The sequence below is a fragment of the Microchirus variegatus genome (assembly GCF_963457635.1).
Source record: "Microchirus variegatus genome assembly, chromosome: 13".
Lineage (NCBI taxonomy): Eukaryota > Metazoa > Chordata > Actinopteri > Pleuronectiformes > Soleidae > Microchirus > Microchirus variegatus.
In genome coordinates, this window is record NC_139814.1 from 8,803,615 (window position 1) to 8,821,761 (window position 18,147).

At 40.9% G+C, this 18,147-nt stretch overlaps 1 protein-coding gene across 2 annotated transcripts in view; it reads right to left on the bottom strand.

Annotated features, from left to right (window-relative positions):
- The window catches only part of LOC310935848 (uncharacterized protein), a 62,305-nt gene that overhangs the window by 12,963 nt on the left and 31,195 nt on the right, over nt 1-18,147 (bottom strand). The window contains exons 3-9 of one of the 2 annotated variants that reach the window (XM_083899819.1): nt 14,745-14,813; nt 11,202-11,365; nt 10,329-10,437; nt 8,891-8,995; nt 3,784-3,903; nt 2,478-2,605; nt 8-144 (exon numbers count right to left, since the gene is read on the bottom strand). In XM_083899819.1, the coding sequence (XP_083755945.1) occupies nt 8-144; nt 2,478-2,605; nt 3,784-3,903; nt 8,891-8,995; nt 10,329-10,437; nt 11,202-11,365; nt 14,745-14,813 (832 nt within the window). The remainder of the gene's footprint in view (nt 1-7; nt 145-2,477; nt 2,606-3,783; nt 3,904-8,890; nt 8,996-10,328; nt 10,438-11,201; nt 11,366-14,744; nt 14,814-18,147) is intronic. The other variant, XM_083899820.1, reaches the window with a different exon arrangement.

Here is an 18,147-nt window from a genome sequence, read left to right on the forward strand (position 1 = left end):
CTGATACCTTGTCTCTGGCCTGGATCTTGTGGATGTGGGGACAGGTGATGTCGTCTGTCTCTTCTTTTGCACTTTTGTGAGAGCGTTCTTCTCTTTTTCATTCTCCCTCTCCTTGTCTTTCTTCTCTTTCTTCTTCTTATCCACCTGGAATACAGAAGTGACGCACACACCCAGTCATAACCTGAGGCTGATGTTACTGACAGACATTTCAAGTCCTTGCCAGATGTTGGTTTATAGTCAAAGAGAAATGCATGGTCCTTCCAAGTAATATCATAACAACTCCATTTCTGAAGTAATGCCAACAAAAGGTACAGTAGTTGGTAGCCAGGTACTGAACAACACTAATGGTCTGTCTATCCAATATACATTTTAAGATTTCCACATTTATCAGTCCCATAATGGGGAAATGCGTACTCCAGGGGTCTCAAACTGGCGACCCGTGGGCCACATGCGCCCCAATCGATTACATGCGGCCCCCCATAATATCATGTTATAATGAAAACATGGCCCACGACCTCACCGTCTTTTAAACACAGTGTGTAGCTGAGGCACAGCTGCCAGCGAGGTGATAGAACATATTATATGTTTGCTAGCAATATTTATTATAACAGTAATAATAATACATTTGGTCATTATTATCCCATTATTAAATGTATCATATACAATATTCAAATACATATATAAATACACTTGTTAGGGCGTGAACCACAGATAGCAGCGGCCGAAACGGGTCCTGGTGCAATTGTCCACACTATTATTTATGTAATTTAATATAAATGTCTGTTTTTTATATTAATACATTCATTTTGCATCATAAATAGTATTATTAAGTATATGTGTGATATCATGATTCAATATTGTGAACAGTTGTTTTTTTTCCCACTTTTTGTTCTCTAGGCCGGCCCCCTCTTGACCACAATAGATGTGCATTGGCCCCCAGGTCATTTGAATTTGAGACCCCTGTTGTACTATATACAGTACTTTTAATTAAATAAAATACTATAGAAACTAAAAAACAAATATATAAAACAAGTCATCAAAAAAGTGAGAACAAAATGCACAATTTGTAATAACTGACTGATGAATAAATAATAGCCGTCCCTTTAAAATAATGGCATATCGGCATGATTAAGTAAATTAATTGGTCTACCTTTAATCTAAATAGCATTAGTTGTCATTTGACCAGTTCAGGACAACACAACAAATTGTAAACACAATTTTTCAAACTTTGACATCTAAAGTTGGCAACAGTATTTTTTCCTTAGTCTTTTTCACATTGTGTGTGTAAATATCCAGCTGTGTTTCCGTCAAACTCAGTATTTACTCCCATTTTAGCTCTGGTTTGGTTTCCATCACATCCTGAAAGAAACGTGTGTCTCCACTGATAATACATGCTCAACTGTGTTCATCAGCCCTGAACTCTTTCTGTTTGTTGCATGAGAAAGTTGTAAGAAAGTATGAGTGGTTTGATTTAAAAATGTTTCCACATAGTGCTCTATGTAAATTTTACATAGAGCACTATGTGGAAACATTTTTACATAGAGCACTGTTCCTAAGTTTAACATTTAATGTTAAACTTAGGAACAAGACGTTTCAGGTTGTTCAGTGTATGTTTTATAAGAAGATACTTCATTAATTGTATCATGGAGTTGTTTATAGGTTATTATGCTATTATTTTACTGCTCCCGCCAACTTGAGATAAAAACAGCGTTGTATGTGGCCCCTGGACTAAAATGAGTTTGAAACCCTTGCCTTACAGAGTGCTGACAACAACAATACCGCTGCAAATCATAGGGGGGCAGTGTAGCTAATAGCTAATCATTTTCAACAGAAAATCAACGATACGGCCATGTTTGTTGTCTTATTCTGAAAGGCGCCTTATCACGTCGTCCTCCAACATCGCCATGTTTGTGAGATGTTGTCATCTCTTACCTCTCTATGTTGCCCTCTAGTGGATGTATCACTGAACAACCATGCCAAAGTGAAGGGCAAAAGGACATGTTTGTGGTTCAATGATATTTAACTATCCCATAGACCGGAAGTTCCAATTAACGCTGTTTTTTTGTTGTGTATCTGCTCCATTACCTTGTTTATGAAGCCCTAAAGCTTTGAAACAAACAGTTCAGCCACTGCTGAGAACACTGGGTTTTATTGTATCTGCAAGCGGTCTAAAAAAGCCTGGAATCGTGATGTAAGTATCCCGTCTCCTGAACAGTACATCCTCCTGCTCTAGGCGCAAGTGAGGTTGCGTACACTGAACCGCAGAAGAAGAAGAACGCCCATCGTGGTGGTGGCATACACTGGCCATTATAGTGACATCTAGTGGTCACATGTTGATGATGAGGCGACAAAGCCCTCTAATGGCGAAAGTATTTATGACAGGAGCCAAGGACTAAGTCGAGGGACACGTCTATCGATTCCCTTCTGCTTTTACCCATTTCTATGTAAGTGGACATGAGTTCATTTTCACAGTTTACCGGTGTGGAGTTTCTTCGGCGCTGTCGCTCAGTGATGTCTGGCGTGCTGGCCGAGGACACCCTCCAGCGCTCGGCGGTGCTCTTGTGTGGGTGGTGATGGGAGCAAGCTTTCAGTGGACTGGTAGAGGCTGAGGATGGGGCAGCGGACAGAGTCTGAGTGACACATACAAAGACACTCTGGCTGCTTTGTCCATTCAGACCAGAGGTGGGAAAAGTACTAAAATATTGTACTCAAGTAAAAGTACCAATACTTTGTCGAAATATTACTCGAGTAGAACTAAAAGTAGTCATCTGAAAATGTACTCAAGTAGAAGTAAAAAGTAGTTCATTTGAAATGTACTTTAAGTAAAAGTTACTGAGTTACTAGAAATATGACAAGGGGTCAGAAATCCAAAACTATTTTGGAGCTAATGCGCCCGATGCAACACAGGATATTACGTCACTTTTGGCGTAGCGCCCTCTATGTTCACGCGCCAGTGCTGTTGCTATCACATCATCATTGGTCTGGTTCTGCTGTATATTTTCCCCTGTAGGTCTTCATTGTGCTGAATTTTTATTTTTACGCAGTAACGGATAGGATTTATAAAGTAACTAAGTACAATACTTGAGTCAATACGTACTCAAGTAAAATACAAAATCCTGATTATAAATTGTACTTAAAAAATACAAAATACACAACAAAAAGTATTCAATACAGTAACTTGAGTAAATGTATTTTGTTACTTTCCACCTCTGATTCAGACGAGAAGATCGCAGCCTCCCTAAAATGAGGCCTTTTGCCTAATATACATATAAAATGCTTAGTGGAAGCTAGGAAAATGAAAAAAAAAGATGATACACATACTTAATACAAATCATGTTATGGGTAGAATATTCAATATCTTAAATAAATCTGTTTTTTTTTAAAAAGTCACAAATGATTCATACATTTTTTTCAGCTTCTCACATGTGACAGTTTGAGTCTTTTCTGATTTGTTTTTATGAAACAAGACATTTGAGGACATCACCTTTGGCTCCAAAAAGCCTTGGTGTATATTTCTCTCCACTTAGTCACTTTTCTTTAGCAAACAATCAATAATTGACAATGAAAGTAACTAAAATGTAAAAAAAACAAAAAACTGTCCAAAAATAGATTGTACAGGTGGTACTAAATAAATGAAGCTGTTTTGTTTCTGACTTTGATGTTATGAGCCACTTTTATCGTCTGAATATGCCATGAATACGTGAGGTAAAGAAGACCAACAAGTTCCTCCCTCTCTGCAAACTAAACTTAGGGTTGTGTCGCTGATCGGGGTCTCACACTCACGAGAGTCGCTGCTGTTGAGGAGGGTGGCGGCGCTGCGACTGCGGGCCAGGAAGGACAGCGTCGGGGTCATGAGCCTCTCCACGATCCGACTCTCCCATGGGCTGAGACGCAGACTGCGGGCTGACACAAGAGGGCGCTGTTAGTGTCGGGTGACTGTTATAGAAACACACATAAGCACACACACACACGCAGACACACACTTACTGTCTGCCTCTGCAGACTGGAGTTTGTGCGATGCATTCAGGCGCTGCTGAAAAACGTGATCCCTTCTTAAATAAACTCGTTCAAAGTAGGATGATCAGGTTGGGAAGTCTGAGAAAATGTCACCAGGTTATGAGAGTAAAAAACAAATGAACGCATGTCTGTCGGTTTGAGGTCCAGTGTGTAAGAAACAGTGACATCTAATGGTGAGACTGCAGGTCCTGGTTTGTCCTTTCAAAGCTGCTACAGAAAACTGTGGTGCAGGATGGCAGCCTCTATAAAGCCATTGTCATTATACACTGATACTAACAAGATATACTACCTTTATAAGTAGTATAATGAATTTCTGCCAATACACATAAATGGACCATTAAATTGTGTTTTTTTAAATAGCACATAAATGCAACAGCTGCTCTTATGGAATCTGGTTTATATTTAAAACTTCCGATGTAATTTTACAGCAGCATTTGTATGTGATGACCTGAGATACATAAACACAACACTTCTAACTGTTTTAGCTCCACCCACTAACCTGCTGCTATATTACCTCTCAGGGCCGCAGTGGAAATATGTATTTTTTTTAATGAAATGAATGTGCTACAAAATGTTTGTAAACCACAGACTCCAGTCTACCAATCACACTCAACTGTACAGAGATTTACACAAGATGGATGAGTGGACCTTAGCCTATGTGTTACACGCAGGACAAACCACACATGGGAGCAAACCCAGATGAATCGTCATTACTTACCACTCAAAAACACACCACACGTCAGCCACAGAGGCCATTTACTTGACCTCACTCACACCCAGTACAGTGCAAAATGCTTGTCAGTTCTTGGTGAGTTCAGAATTAGTGTTTTTGTTTTCTTATTCCCTCAATGCAATACACACATACACTGGTCTGACCTTGACGCCACTCTGCTGGTATGCAGTGTTTATGTGAGGGTCACTGAGTGTCACATGATGGAGACTCAGCACTGTGGCACGAAAACCCAATGCATTGTAATGGACGGATGAAAACAGTACGTAGACACATAACGTATTCATACTTTCTCTCACGGGCAAAAGTAATGTCAGATTAATCTTTGAGTCGAGCAAAGATCAGCCTGAAGGTTTGTGTTAGAAGCTATGGATTTCATAAAGTGCAAGACACACACTGGACACGTACACGAGAGATATGATAGTGACGAATGAGAGCTCACTCTTCACATAAAGGAGGAGACAAAAGTCAAACACAATCTGGAACTCAGAGACAAACAGTGCAGTGCAGCGTTTTTCTCACCAATGTTATGACTGCAAACAGAGGTGTAAAGTACATTTATTCAAGTTCTGTACTTAAGTGTTTTCCTTCATTATTATTAATGATATGAATGAAATAATATTTTTTAAATAATTTTACAAAGAAATTGTAATGCACAGTTCAGCCACAGGAACTGAACCAGGGGTCTCAAACTTGCCCCCAATCAATTCCATGCATCTTGCCAATTAAAATCAAGTTATAATGTGCTATTGCTGTATGTTTTTGTACAATAAATGTGGTTTTATTGTGAAATTGAAATCATTCCCCATCAAAAATGCATTTTGAATCTCTGTGAAATATTATTAGGAATATCATTTTTTACATAGTTATGATGAATTGTGATAATAATGTTAAGATCATATCACCAACCTGTATGGACATTATGTTTTTTCCCTTAAAAAAATTCAATTCAAATTCAATTGACCAGCCCAGGCTGACCAAACTAGCCGTTCAGTGGCCCAAAACAGTAACTAAACAGTAACAGGCCTTTTTTAGGAGGAGTGCACGATATTAACGTCACAATATCGGTATCAGCCGATATTGGATTAAAAATATATTATCAAACATCGCAAAACAAGCCAAGATCCACTGATATGATTAATGACTAAGCTGCTACCTCCTTCTGTGCTGGCACCCTCTATCCAACTCATCTTTTTTATCTTTATTTATTTTGCATAATAAAGAAAATGTATATCTACACCTGCTGCGTCATAAGTATGAAAATTATTATGTTAAGAGCAGAAGTGACTAAATGACCTATGCACCAGATCACAGGGAAACACATATACAGTATATATTTGGTTATTGGCCCAAAGCCTTTATATCAGCATATCATTTTTTACCCATAACTAAAATATTGTTATGATTTACCCATTTACCCATAACAGCCCTGCTCAGGGGGTGGTACTTTCAGTTATTCCAGGAACCATCCGTGTGTATGGTAGCGTTTGCAGTGCTACATTTCCAACTGCTCAGAGCTATCGTCACATTTTATTCCACTTGCTATTAAAAAAAACATGAATCAGATGAGCAAACCGAATCCTGAAAATCCTCAGTTCTGCACCAGCGCTTCATTTCAGCTTATCATCATAATCCCCTCACATTAAACAGCTCACATCCACAGAAAGTTTCTACTGACGTCCCATCTCTCACATCAAAAACATGGTGGTGGAGAGGTTTCACTTTTACAACTTCACTTTTTTGCTGTTGTGTTGAGCTTGATTTAAAACATATAAAAACCATTGTTAAATGTGTTCACATCATGCTGATTAAGCCTATCAGCTCCATGCGGCTCTCTCTGCGTTTCTCAGTAAAGATGTGTTTAGATGTTCTGTCGCTCGGCTATGTTCCCAAAAGCAAGACTTGGTTGGAGTGTGACTGAAAACACAAAGAAGTGACCACAAAAAGTGAATTCTACTGCTCAGAAAATCTAGTCAATGTACAATTTGGTGGGACAAACACTTCTTATCCCCGCCCGCCCCTGTTCTGCTGCTGTATACACTCAAACACTCCCTCAGTCAGGCCTGATAGTATAGGACACAGCATACACAATAATGTTACATATTTTTCTGTTCAAAAAGACCAAACAGAAGCAGAATAATAACATCAACAACAACATCAAAATCACCATAGGTCACATACTGCAGCAACACTCTTCGAATCACTGACCAGCTTTCCTCATGCACAGCAGAACAGGCAGTTTCTTCTGGTGTAAACTACATGAATCATATTCGCAACCTGTTTTATGAGTAGCTGATAAGCCGACTACCTTCTTCCCTGTTGCCAGGCAACAATGGTATCCCTTCTCCTCCTCCTCCTCCTTCTCCAATGCGGCAAGAGGAGGGCGAGCTGCTGCCTGGTGATCAATTTGCTCAACCTGGAGATAGAATGATCTATAAATGTAACCTCCCCTCCTCCACACACTGTGCACAGCGATTTCCAACAGCAGAATCACCAGGTCTGATGTCGACCCTGACCCTGCAGAAATCTGATTAAGCCGCGTTCATGTGCCTGCCGTTATCAGAGGATCTGTAGCCGTGGAGATCAAGCAATAATCTGAGTCTCTATAGAAACCAAGAGCCAAACTGCTGACTGCAACTGTGATGACGCGAGTTATGAGACGCAACAAGCCTGATATGATGACAGTGCTTGTTTATGTACATGTGGCAACTCAGGAGTCTGATGAAATGAGCTGAATATAACAAAATCTCTTCACATGGGCAGTGTGTTGTTGCCAGTTGTCACCATGACAAGTTTCATTTCATAACATAAAAAATACCCCCCTTTTCAACATCTTTTTCACATTATATCAACACAAATCTTGAGTTATTGTGATGGATTTCCTTGTTTATACATAACATTTTTACATTTCTTTACAAGCTTTTCTTGTTCTAATATTCCAGTTAAAGAACAGGAAAAAAGTTTATATTCTAACATATTTTGAATCAATCACAAAGATAGTTTAATGTATAATTTGTGGCCTCAGAGGATTTCTCCACCTTCGTTCTGAATTTTAATCCAGCTCCTCAATGACATTCACATTTGTGGCATTGAGTGAATTATTGATAAGTGATGGACTGGATTGAAGTTTAGATCCTCTCTAGATGAATTATAATAACTTAAATAACCCCATATTTCCATTTATAAAGTCCTCATGTGGTCAGATTTTTTGAATTGTATTGTTTTACAATACTAAGGCAACACTGACATATTATAATACAAATAATAACATGGTTAAATCATTCTTAAAAGCAAAGGTAAAGATATATACTATGCTTATGTCTATCCGTGTTGATTGTGAAAATACAATTACAATGCACTGATTCTTTATTTTGTATTATTTGATTGTTGTTTGTTGTTTTGATTTAACCATGTTTTGCTTGTGTAATATTTTGTAAATATTTATGATGTAACAAGTTATAGTGATGTTTTGTCATGATTAATGTAAAACACAAAACTGATTGTTGAAATGTTGTTTGTCATGTTGGCTGTGACGCAGTGAAAACCTAACAAAGTACAAAACAGACTCACTCCTGCAACATAAAATACAACACAACAGTAGTGTACAATACAGTGAATGAGCAGTTAGTTACTGTACTTCATTTGCATCAGTGACACTTATTCCACTAATTCCACCACCACCATTACACCAAACCACCAACAGTCAAGTGGAGGAGGGGACAACTTAAAAAATAGAAGGTGCTGCTGAGTCAAAGATGTGAACGTATGAACCCATGAAAAGCAAAAAAATGCACCAAAAATCATATCACAAAACATGGCTGATTCATGTCGAGGTGAAAGGGAGGCTGATCAAAAATGCAGAGGAGACTTAAATCAACGACAACCACCAACTGAAATAAACAAATAAAAAAAAAAAACACGATGCACACGAGAACGAGAGCGTGTGAGGAGAGTAGGTGGTAAATGACCAGTCACCAAGCACAGGCAGGCAGGCAGGCCACCAGAGACGACAGTTATAATCAAATGAATTCAAAAAATAAACCAAAAGGGAAGAGGGTGGAGGGGGATGAAGAGGAAAAGGGTGAGAGGAGGGAGGAAGAGGAGGAGGAAGCCTGGTGGACACTGAAGTTTGGACGTCCTTACTTCTGTTAGGGGAGTTCCAGAGCGTGGCAGAGGACTTGGACAGCCTGTTGTTAATGACAGGGTCCACCTGTCTCGGCAAGTTGACTGTGGAGGCCGAGCATCTGCCTGCACCGGAGAGAACGCAACAGACAACAACTGTTCACAAGGCGAGTGCCGAGGAGCGACGATCGAGGATCGACTGCCTCGGTTCTGGCTCTGGAGGAGGAGGGCGGGGGACTGCGCCGCTCTCTGAGGTCAAAGTGGCTTCTCATTACAGGAATTAATCAGAATTCAGATATGGGGTGGGGGGGGGAGAGAGAAGGAGGGAACTTTGAGGAAAGTATGGGAAGGGGAGTGGAATAGTTAAAGTTTTTTCCTCTTTTTTTCCTGCTCACACGCTCTCGCACACATCCACAAATTAAATGCGGCTTCTCTTGCATTTCTTCCCTTCCATCCAACAAAAATATCTACGGTCAGAGATCCTCGTTTTTCATATGTACACCTAAATATCTGACGAGGAATGATTGTCGGGCTGACTGCGGTCACATCAACTGACAGGGTCATTTCAAGTAAAATGTTAATGTTTTTCTGCACTACCATTGTGTAATGTGGTGTAAAGACTTGACGAATAGATGTATAACATGTAAAAAAGAATAACTAAACTAAAACTGCTAAGTGACCTAGTGTTTCACTCTAGAACCTGGGTTTACAATTTACGGCATGACAGTGAACGCAACACACGGTGGATTTTTTTTTATCCTCCTCCTCCACAACAACTCATAATAAGACAATTAATTGATTGCCATTAATGGTGAATCTGAAATGTTATTATATTCATATGTAGGGATAGCCTTTTTCTAAAGTATCTACCGAGACTGATATCAGTCCAAAACAGCCATTTTAGACGTTTTAAACTATGGGCTAGGCATTTCACGCTATTTCAAAGATATCATTCTCCAGCTATGTAACAAATACTCTCTCATAAAGAAGAAATAAGCCGCCCACAACACAACTCTATTTACATTTATACAGTCGCATAGTGAAGCATGCAACATATTGGATTTTTGATTATATCTGATTTCTTATCTTATCGGACCGATTGAGTATGGTAGTATGGCTCATCCCTATTCATAACTGCTGGTGATAACTCATAAGGCTGTTAGGGTTACACACGATACCTTCCCACTCGTCTTTCAGCACTGAAACTCATTTTCACCATGAAAAACAGAGGAATTTAAGAAAAGTTTAGCATGATAATTGACTGCGCAGGTTTCCACCCGCCTTAATGACCTCAAACCCCTTCACGAGCAGTTTTCCTCGGGTTGCATCAGTTGGACCAGTGAGTCACAGTCTGTGCGGCGTTACTCAACATGAGCATTCGAGTTACAGCGAGGACGCAAAACACATTCCTGTTTTTGTTTCCCGTACGCGTCAGGCCGGGTTTTCATGTGAGACTCACTTTCTCTGCGAGAGGTCTGGTTGAGTCCGCCCGCCCACGACCATCTTTGCTGGCGGATCTCGGCCCACGTCTTCTTCGTGGACCTTTTGATAGCTGCCTCATATCTTTCCTGCGGGAGCAGACAGTCAAGAGTCAGTCAGAGAGTTCACACCCACCACGGGTGATTTGATAGTGTACCATTAAAGCAGAATTTTCCCAGTGTTTGTGTTCTTTAAGCGGAAAATAAATCAACTTTTCCACTGGACAAAAGTTTGTATTGGCACTGAAGGAGTTTTTAGTATAATTCTTATTGTTCTATGCAATGAATCAGGTTTTTAAAGGCCTTAACATGCACAACATCTTGCACCCAAGTCAGTTGTGGTGAAAATGTACGTGTGAAAAGGGTTTTGGTGAGTGGGTGGGGCCAATTGTGAGTGGGCAAAAAACACATTTTACGTAGGGTTTCACGTACATGAACAACACGGATGGGACACGCATGATAAGCTATGCCCCAAAACCAACCGAACAGTGGTCATTTTTTATGGAAGGTTGATAAAGGGGACTAGTGGAAAGTGGAATGTGCAACTTGAGACGAGAAGACACAAGAAGACATTTCACTTTTTTATAGGAACCAATGCTGTGATCAATAACTGTTCGTTTAAAACCCAGAGCCAGGAAAATCTGCAGTCCTGGAAAAGTGGCTACATGGAAATACTTGGCATCTCAAGAGTTTTCCAGTGGTCAATATAATTCAACCTCTCTGACTTTATCTAACGCTGAATATTTTGCAGAGCAGAGCAGATTTCAGCGTGAGGCTATAAAATAAAGCGATAATAATAAAAGAACAAGCACAGTTCTGAGCCACTGTATGAGGCCATTACAAATCTCTGTCACCTTGTTCTTCTCTAGTTTCTGTCTCTGTTTCTCCTCCAGCAGTGATCGGCGTTTCTCGGCCTTCAGTCGCTGCTCCTCCAGCTTCCTCCTGCGCTCCTCCAGCTGGCTGTCCCTCAGACGCCGGGCCTTCTCCTCCTTCCCCAGCCACTGGGCTTTCTTCGCCGCTGAATAAAAAAAACACATTCATCATGTTTAGGAAGATTCCTTCTTCTTGTTATTGACCAAATAACTCCCACTGGGAGATGACGCAAAGGATCCTTGTTTTGTTTTCTACAACCCACTTTTGATGAAACCATCCACACTTTTGGTTAAGGTTAGTGAAAGGGTTTGGTTAAGTCTGTGAGTCAAGGATTTCGTCACACAGAACTGGGTACTTTTTCATTTTAAGTGGGTGGTAAAATCAATGGAAGCAGCCAGGATGAAAAAAAAAAGCTTTTAGATGAAAAACTAGAAAAAAAACAGCCATGTTGGAGGCTTCCTTTAGTTCCTGTACTACTTGGACCACTGTGCACTGTAGACGTACTCTTCTCAGTTTTCTTAATTTGGCGTTACTTACCATCTCAACCATGTTAAACCGTTGCTGTGTCGTGGGGTGTAACAGCGCAACACACAATCGCAATTGGCGAGATTAACTTTTCACCATATTCCTGCTTGGAGGCGCAACCACAGAGACCCAAGTATCCGAGTCGTCGGTCACAAGATAAACATAATGAGTCCGTGCATGACTTAAAAGAGATTTTCTTTTTTGTTTTTGTTTTGTTTTTTTAAATAAATAAATACATGTTTCTGTCTTTTTCTGAGGTTAATTAATCTAATGTATAATCACTGAAAGCTTTTGAAAGAGAGGGTTGGTGAAAACAGATGGAAGCCTCTGTGTTTGTTCCACTCCTGATAACAGTAAATACGCCATGGTTTCCTGCTGAGTGTTAGCAGCCTCCAGCAGATCCCACTTCTCTCTTTGCTGTGGCTCATTTCTTCTGCTAACAATTACAATCAATTACAGTAAACTGTCTTCATGTTGGACAGCATCTGTTTCATGACTGTAATAAGAGTTGCACTTTTCTATGTCTATATTTCTGAGCAGGCTGAAGGGGTTGAAACAGTGTGAGGCTCAGAACTAAGGATGATGTGAAAGGATTTAACAAACGACGCTGGCGTGAAAATATGATCCGCTGTGAGTTTCAGGATTGGATTGAGCGGCTCTAGGAGGATGTGACAGTGGTTTTTGTGAGGCAACGTAGCTTCGTATTGAGTTTGGAATTCTGCAGCTTAGTGTCACTAATAAGCCAAAGAGGCGAACAAAGTATGAGCCTCATGAACATTGTGAAAGCCTTTTTTACTCCTCTGAATCTAATTCCTGACCAAAAATGCAATTATGTTGTTGGCAGAAAGGAAAATCTGCGTGACAGTGTGCTTTTTGTGTTAAATCATTTTGTGCAAAGCTACTGTTGCATAACACAGTTCTTTACTATTATGTTCTGATTGAGTTGTAAATTAAAGGGATAATTCACACAAAATATTCACTCATCATCTACTCACCACTAGGGTGGGTGAAGTTTCAGCATCCAAAAAACACTTTTGGAAGTTTAGGGTTTCGGCAAAATCCAATGCAACAGAGCAGTAGTGAGAAAATATTGAGTTCTCAGAGTATCACATGATCACCAATGTTAAAATACAGCGGTGTCAATAGGCTGAACAAAGTCAGACATACGACAGGAGGCAGATTTGTTCCCAATAAGATCATTTGTATGTAATGTCTTTAGCATAATATGCTAAAGACATTCGTATAGCCTCTTTCACACTGAAATTAGCAGGTATAGCTAGGTGAACATAAAAACTAATACCATTTCCATTGCCCTTTCAATTGATTGTTGAGTTGACGATGTCATGCATGAAGCATCACTTACAACTTCTGCTAAAATATATGACTGCTCCTTTACTTTTCCCCCTATGTCAGATAGGAGTGGCTCCAGCCTGCGCAACCATTATGTGGAGGATGGAGCTGTAAACAGTGAGTGAGGAGTGGTCACCATTGCCTGAAACTCCAAAAATGTTATGTGGTCAGAAACTTTAACCACTTTCCCATTGACTCTGTGGTAAATAAATAAATAAATAAATAAATACATAATAAATAATGAATTTCAATTGTTGGGATCAACAATTCCTTTAAAGGAGCATGCACTTTTGTTCATGCCCTGCATACTTCTCATGCTCCCCATGGACAAAACATTGCACCATGCAAAGACAAACAGAAGCAGACTGTGGACAGACAGTGGAACTACACTGATCTCAAAGCAACTGGAGCGCAGTTAACTGCGGGTTTTATTGATTCAAGCGCAGCAGAAATCCCCTCAAACTGTGGCTCGACTGCAGCATGACCACGTTATTGATGCTGATGAAAGTAGTGATTAAATCTAATCTGTATGAGAGGCCTGCGCTCAGTTCACGTTAATGACTGCTCATTTTTCACGCCAAGTGCCTTAAGGCCACATTATACTTCTCCGACTAATGCATTATCTGACTGCGTAACCACGGAGACCCCTCATACTTCTGCGTCGTGGTGACGGATACGCGCTGCAATTTCCTGCCCGATCAGTAGGGGTCGCTGCGCAAGATTGTTGTGCTTTTGGCTACAGTGAGCAATGGCGTCCGAGAGAGAAAGACTGTGAGCCGGCACAGAGCAGCTTAGCTCGGCCTGTCCTGAGGACCAATCGCAGCTCTTGCCGTCTCCGTTGTCCCTTGACGGAGTGACGAACACTTAAAAAATATTTTGTGCAGTCGTCGACGCAGAGCCTGTCAGAGAGCCTCTGCGTCGACGTAGAGCACTTTACGCAGGAGTATAAATTGGGCTTTAGGCTCCGATGGACATCTCTGCGGGGAAACGCCCACCAAGCTGCGCTCTGATTGGCTGCTTCACTCTTTGGCCGTCGTCCTTCAGGGAGAAGCCCCATGTTTGGATACTATAGATATCATCTTTCCCCACTCTGGAATAGAATGATATTTTCATAAGGAGTTTCATTCTGCAGCCATAAAATAAAAACCATGATTACAGGTTTGAAACATGCAGGAAATGTGAGGCAAAACTTAACTTAAATTGAGCATGAGTGGAAACATTAAGCGAAAAAAGCAGCAAGTTCACGGGGTTCATGAGCTTTTTACCTAATGAATGACAGAAAAATAACCAATTGTTGATGGGGGATGAAGAAAGAGGAAGATGTGTTTTTGGCAGCAGCAGTGGGAAATGGAAGGAAATGGGATTATTCCCAAATGACATGACTGCTGCAAACGCTCCAGGTTTTAGCGAAGCCCCTTACCTTGCAACTGAGTTTGCTGTTCTGAGAGCCATGCAAGGAGAAACAGTGAGAGGTCAATAACAGTCAGTCACATCAGAGCAGAGTGACACACACAGAAAGAGGGAATTTATCACAGCAGGGTTAATAATAGAGATGCTAGTGAGACTTATCGAAGCACATTATGCTTCATTTTGGTTAGAATAAGTGAGTTCTGCTGTAAACATTCACTGTCAAGATGATCAGTTCTTACCGATATATCTGGCCCGCTCTTCCCTCCGCTCCTTGGCAAGTTTCTGTCGCTGCTCTGAGCTCATGGAATCTACAGAGGGGAGAGAAATCACGGCAGAGGAGCAGGACATCAAGTTAGAGATGATTTACAAAACATAACAAGCTTCATGAAGTCAACACCAAAAATCATCACTTATCTATAATCGTATTGGTATTAATTATTTCATCTAGGGCTGAAACTATTGATTATTTTCATTGTCAATTGTTTCTTTAAAAAATGCTATAATAACAGAAAATAGTTGACGATTAATTTCAGTAATCGATTAATAATAGATTGAGTAATTCTTTCAGCCCTAATTTCATCAACTCATGTTTTGACATATTGGTGAGATTAAGGTCAGAGATTTGTTCACATAGTTACTCTGCATTACATGTGTACGATATGTATGTTACTGGATTATTCATGTAGGGGGCGCACAACAAAATCCACGATTTGACACATGATTTGTGTAAATGGGTGATAAAGGTTTGGTTGAATTAAATAAAAAATATGGAGAATGTTTCTGTGTAATTTATAGCCAAGTTTCATAAGAACTTCTTCACTTCACCGCAGCCTAACCTTGCACAATTTAAGGGTGAACAGTGAGGGCTGTGGGTTTTGGAGAAAAACAGAGACATTGTTATTGTTCCCAGGTACTTAAAATGTAATTTCTCCAAGGAATGACGCCACAGAGGAGATCTGACTTTCACTGGAATGAGTTAGAGGCAAAGGACTAAAACCGCTATGTATAACTACATTATATATAAACCCAGAAACCACTAAGACTTTCAGGCACATGTCTTCATTGAGATTCAAGGTTAGAGCAGCTCCATCTCTTCCGATGTGTAGCTGTGTTTTGAGCGTAACGGTACACTTTCAGCAGTGACATTCAGTATGAATCTTTATGTTATCTGAAAGTCTTAGCGGTGTAAACATGAGGATTTGTGTTGCTTTTCCCGCCCTTAATCTGGCTGTGAAAAGCCACGACTGAAGAACCGCGTACACACCCGTGAACCCCTGGGGTGCTCGCCGAGCCCTGCCCTTCTGCTTTTGTGGTTCTCCTTCATGCTGATGTAATATGTGTGCCATGTGCGTGTTCTCAGCCAATCACAGGCAGCCGTGTAGCACTTCCGTCTCCATAGCAACCTGCTCTACCTTTCAGTGAGTTTCCTTCACTGATTTAGTATGGCCTCTATGCAGATGCTGTAGAGTGAAAATAAATCTCATGGTCCTGCTGGGGCCAGTGTGCCACTGAAGACGTCACTTCGCCCTCCTCCCCCTCCTCACCCCACACTCCACCAGTCTCCCTCTGCTATTCACATGGTGATTTGGCTTTTGGCCACAACCATCTGTTGGGTAAAGGCCACATTATACTTCTCCGACAGCGTAATGCGTTATCCGACTGCGTAACCACGGAGCCTTCATACTTCTGCGTCATGGACGGATACGCACTGCAAGTTCCCGCCCGATCAGTAGGGGTGTGTGCTTTTGGCTACAGTGACCAATAGCGTCCGAGAGAGAAAGAGAGAGAAAGACTGTTGAGATATGACGTAGTTATAGTTTGGCAGCGACATTGTCGGCGGTGATCAGCTCGGTGCGCACTGTGAGCCGACACAGAGCAGCTTCGCTCGGCCTGTCCTGAGGACCAATCGCAGCTCTTGCCGTCTCCGTTGTCCCTTGACGGAGTGACGGACACTTAAAAAATATTTTGTGCCGTCCGAGACGACGCAGAGGCTCTGCCCGACAGGCTCTGCGTCGACGCAGAGCACTTTACGCAGGAGCATAAATTGGGCTTAAGAATGACTCAATTTACATCCAAACATGTATTAGGACAAACAGTGAATGAAAATCATTTACATTTATAACACATATATATTGAAAGTGAGAGTCACTGTGCAATCAGTGGAAACTGCAGTGGTGCTGAGGAAACTGACTGACTGCTAATTTTACACGGCAACACAAAATTAATAAACTGCAGAAGATGGTTCGGTTATTTTTGTCTTTCATTCTTCAGTTTCTATTATAATAATCACCTTTTGTTTGCTATTATGACTCCATATAATGAACTTGGGCTAGCTCTGTTGCCCTTACAGCAAGAAGGTCACTGGTTCGAATCCCAGTTCAATCATTCTTTATGGTGTTTTCTATGTGCTTGTTGAGGATTCTCTTTGGGTATTCTGGTTTCCCAGATTAATTAGACACGAGGTGTGAATGTGAGAGTGAATGGTTGTTTGTCTCTGTATGTTGGTACTGTGATGGACTGGTGACCTGTCCATGTCAGCTGAGATTAGCTCAGTGACCGTCATGTGGAGGATAAAGTGATAGATAATGAATAAATCAATGACTAATGAACTTGATTGCTAATGAGCCAACAACTTGCAATGTGACTTGCAGGTGTTATAATGAGCATACATGTCTTTTTACTGCATTATCACCTTTTGCACTGAGCTAAATTTGTTTGAGTGTTACTAATTCAAGTATCTTTAAGTTTGTCAACTCATGCCAATGTGTTGTAAGTAATCATATTAAATGAATTATTTGATGATTTACTGCACAAGCTTAGCCTGACTAATGCCAAATGCAGTCTGGAAAGGGTTTAGTCACCTCATACTTAAAACTGAATAGACCTAAAACCAATCAGACCAATGAAGGAGTAGTTTTCTAGGAGCGATGACTAATGAAAGCAACAGACAAATCGAAAGACTGCTGCTCTTTAGTGGCTGCCATGTTGGATGTATACAAAAGCTGCTGGACAATGCTTCTCTGTAGTCCGTCTATAGTGTATCAGAGGCAAAGGATTGTGATCGGTTCCCTTTCTTAGGAGATTTTAAAGCGGACCTAGACTGGAAGTTCCAATTAACGCTGTTTTTTAGTGTGTATCTGCGTCATTACCTTGTTTAAGAAGCCCTGAAGGTTCAAAACAAACAGTTCAGCCACTGCTGAGAACGCTGTGTTTTATTGTAATCTCGGGCTCAGCGAGATCTCTGAAAAAACCCGGTCCGGTTACGTTAACAGCGGTTCTCCTGAACAGCAGATCCTCCTGCTCCGGGCACTAGTCCGGGCACATCCGGTTGCATACATCGAACCGCAGAAGAAGAATTACGTCCGTTGTGGAGGTGTTTCACGAGCGACAGTGTCTTCTGACTCTGGGTCTGACTCCGGGTCAAAGTCATAAAAGGGACTGCGGCGGGGAGTCGTGAAGAAGCTATTTTTAAACACTGTTAAAACAATGTTTTGATAATGAGTGCAGCCTTTGCGGACGCTCAGTGCTCACAGTGCCCGGCACAGAGGAGCGTTACCTCGGCCTGTCCTGATGAAATGATCCACTGGCTCAGACGGCTCCGTCATTACATACTTGGTGTGATCCATAGATTTGTTGTTGACA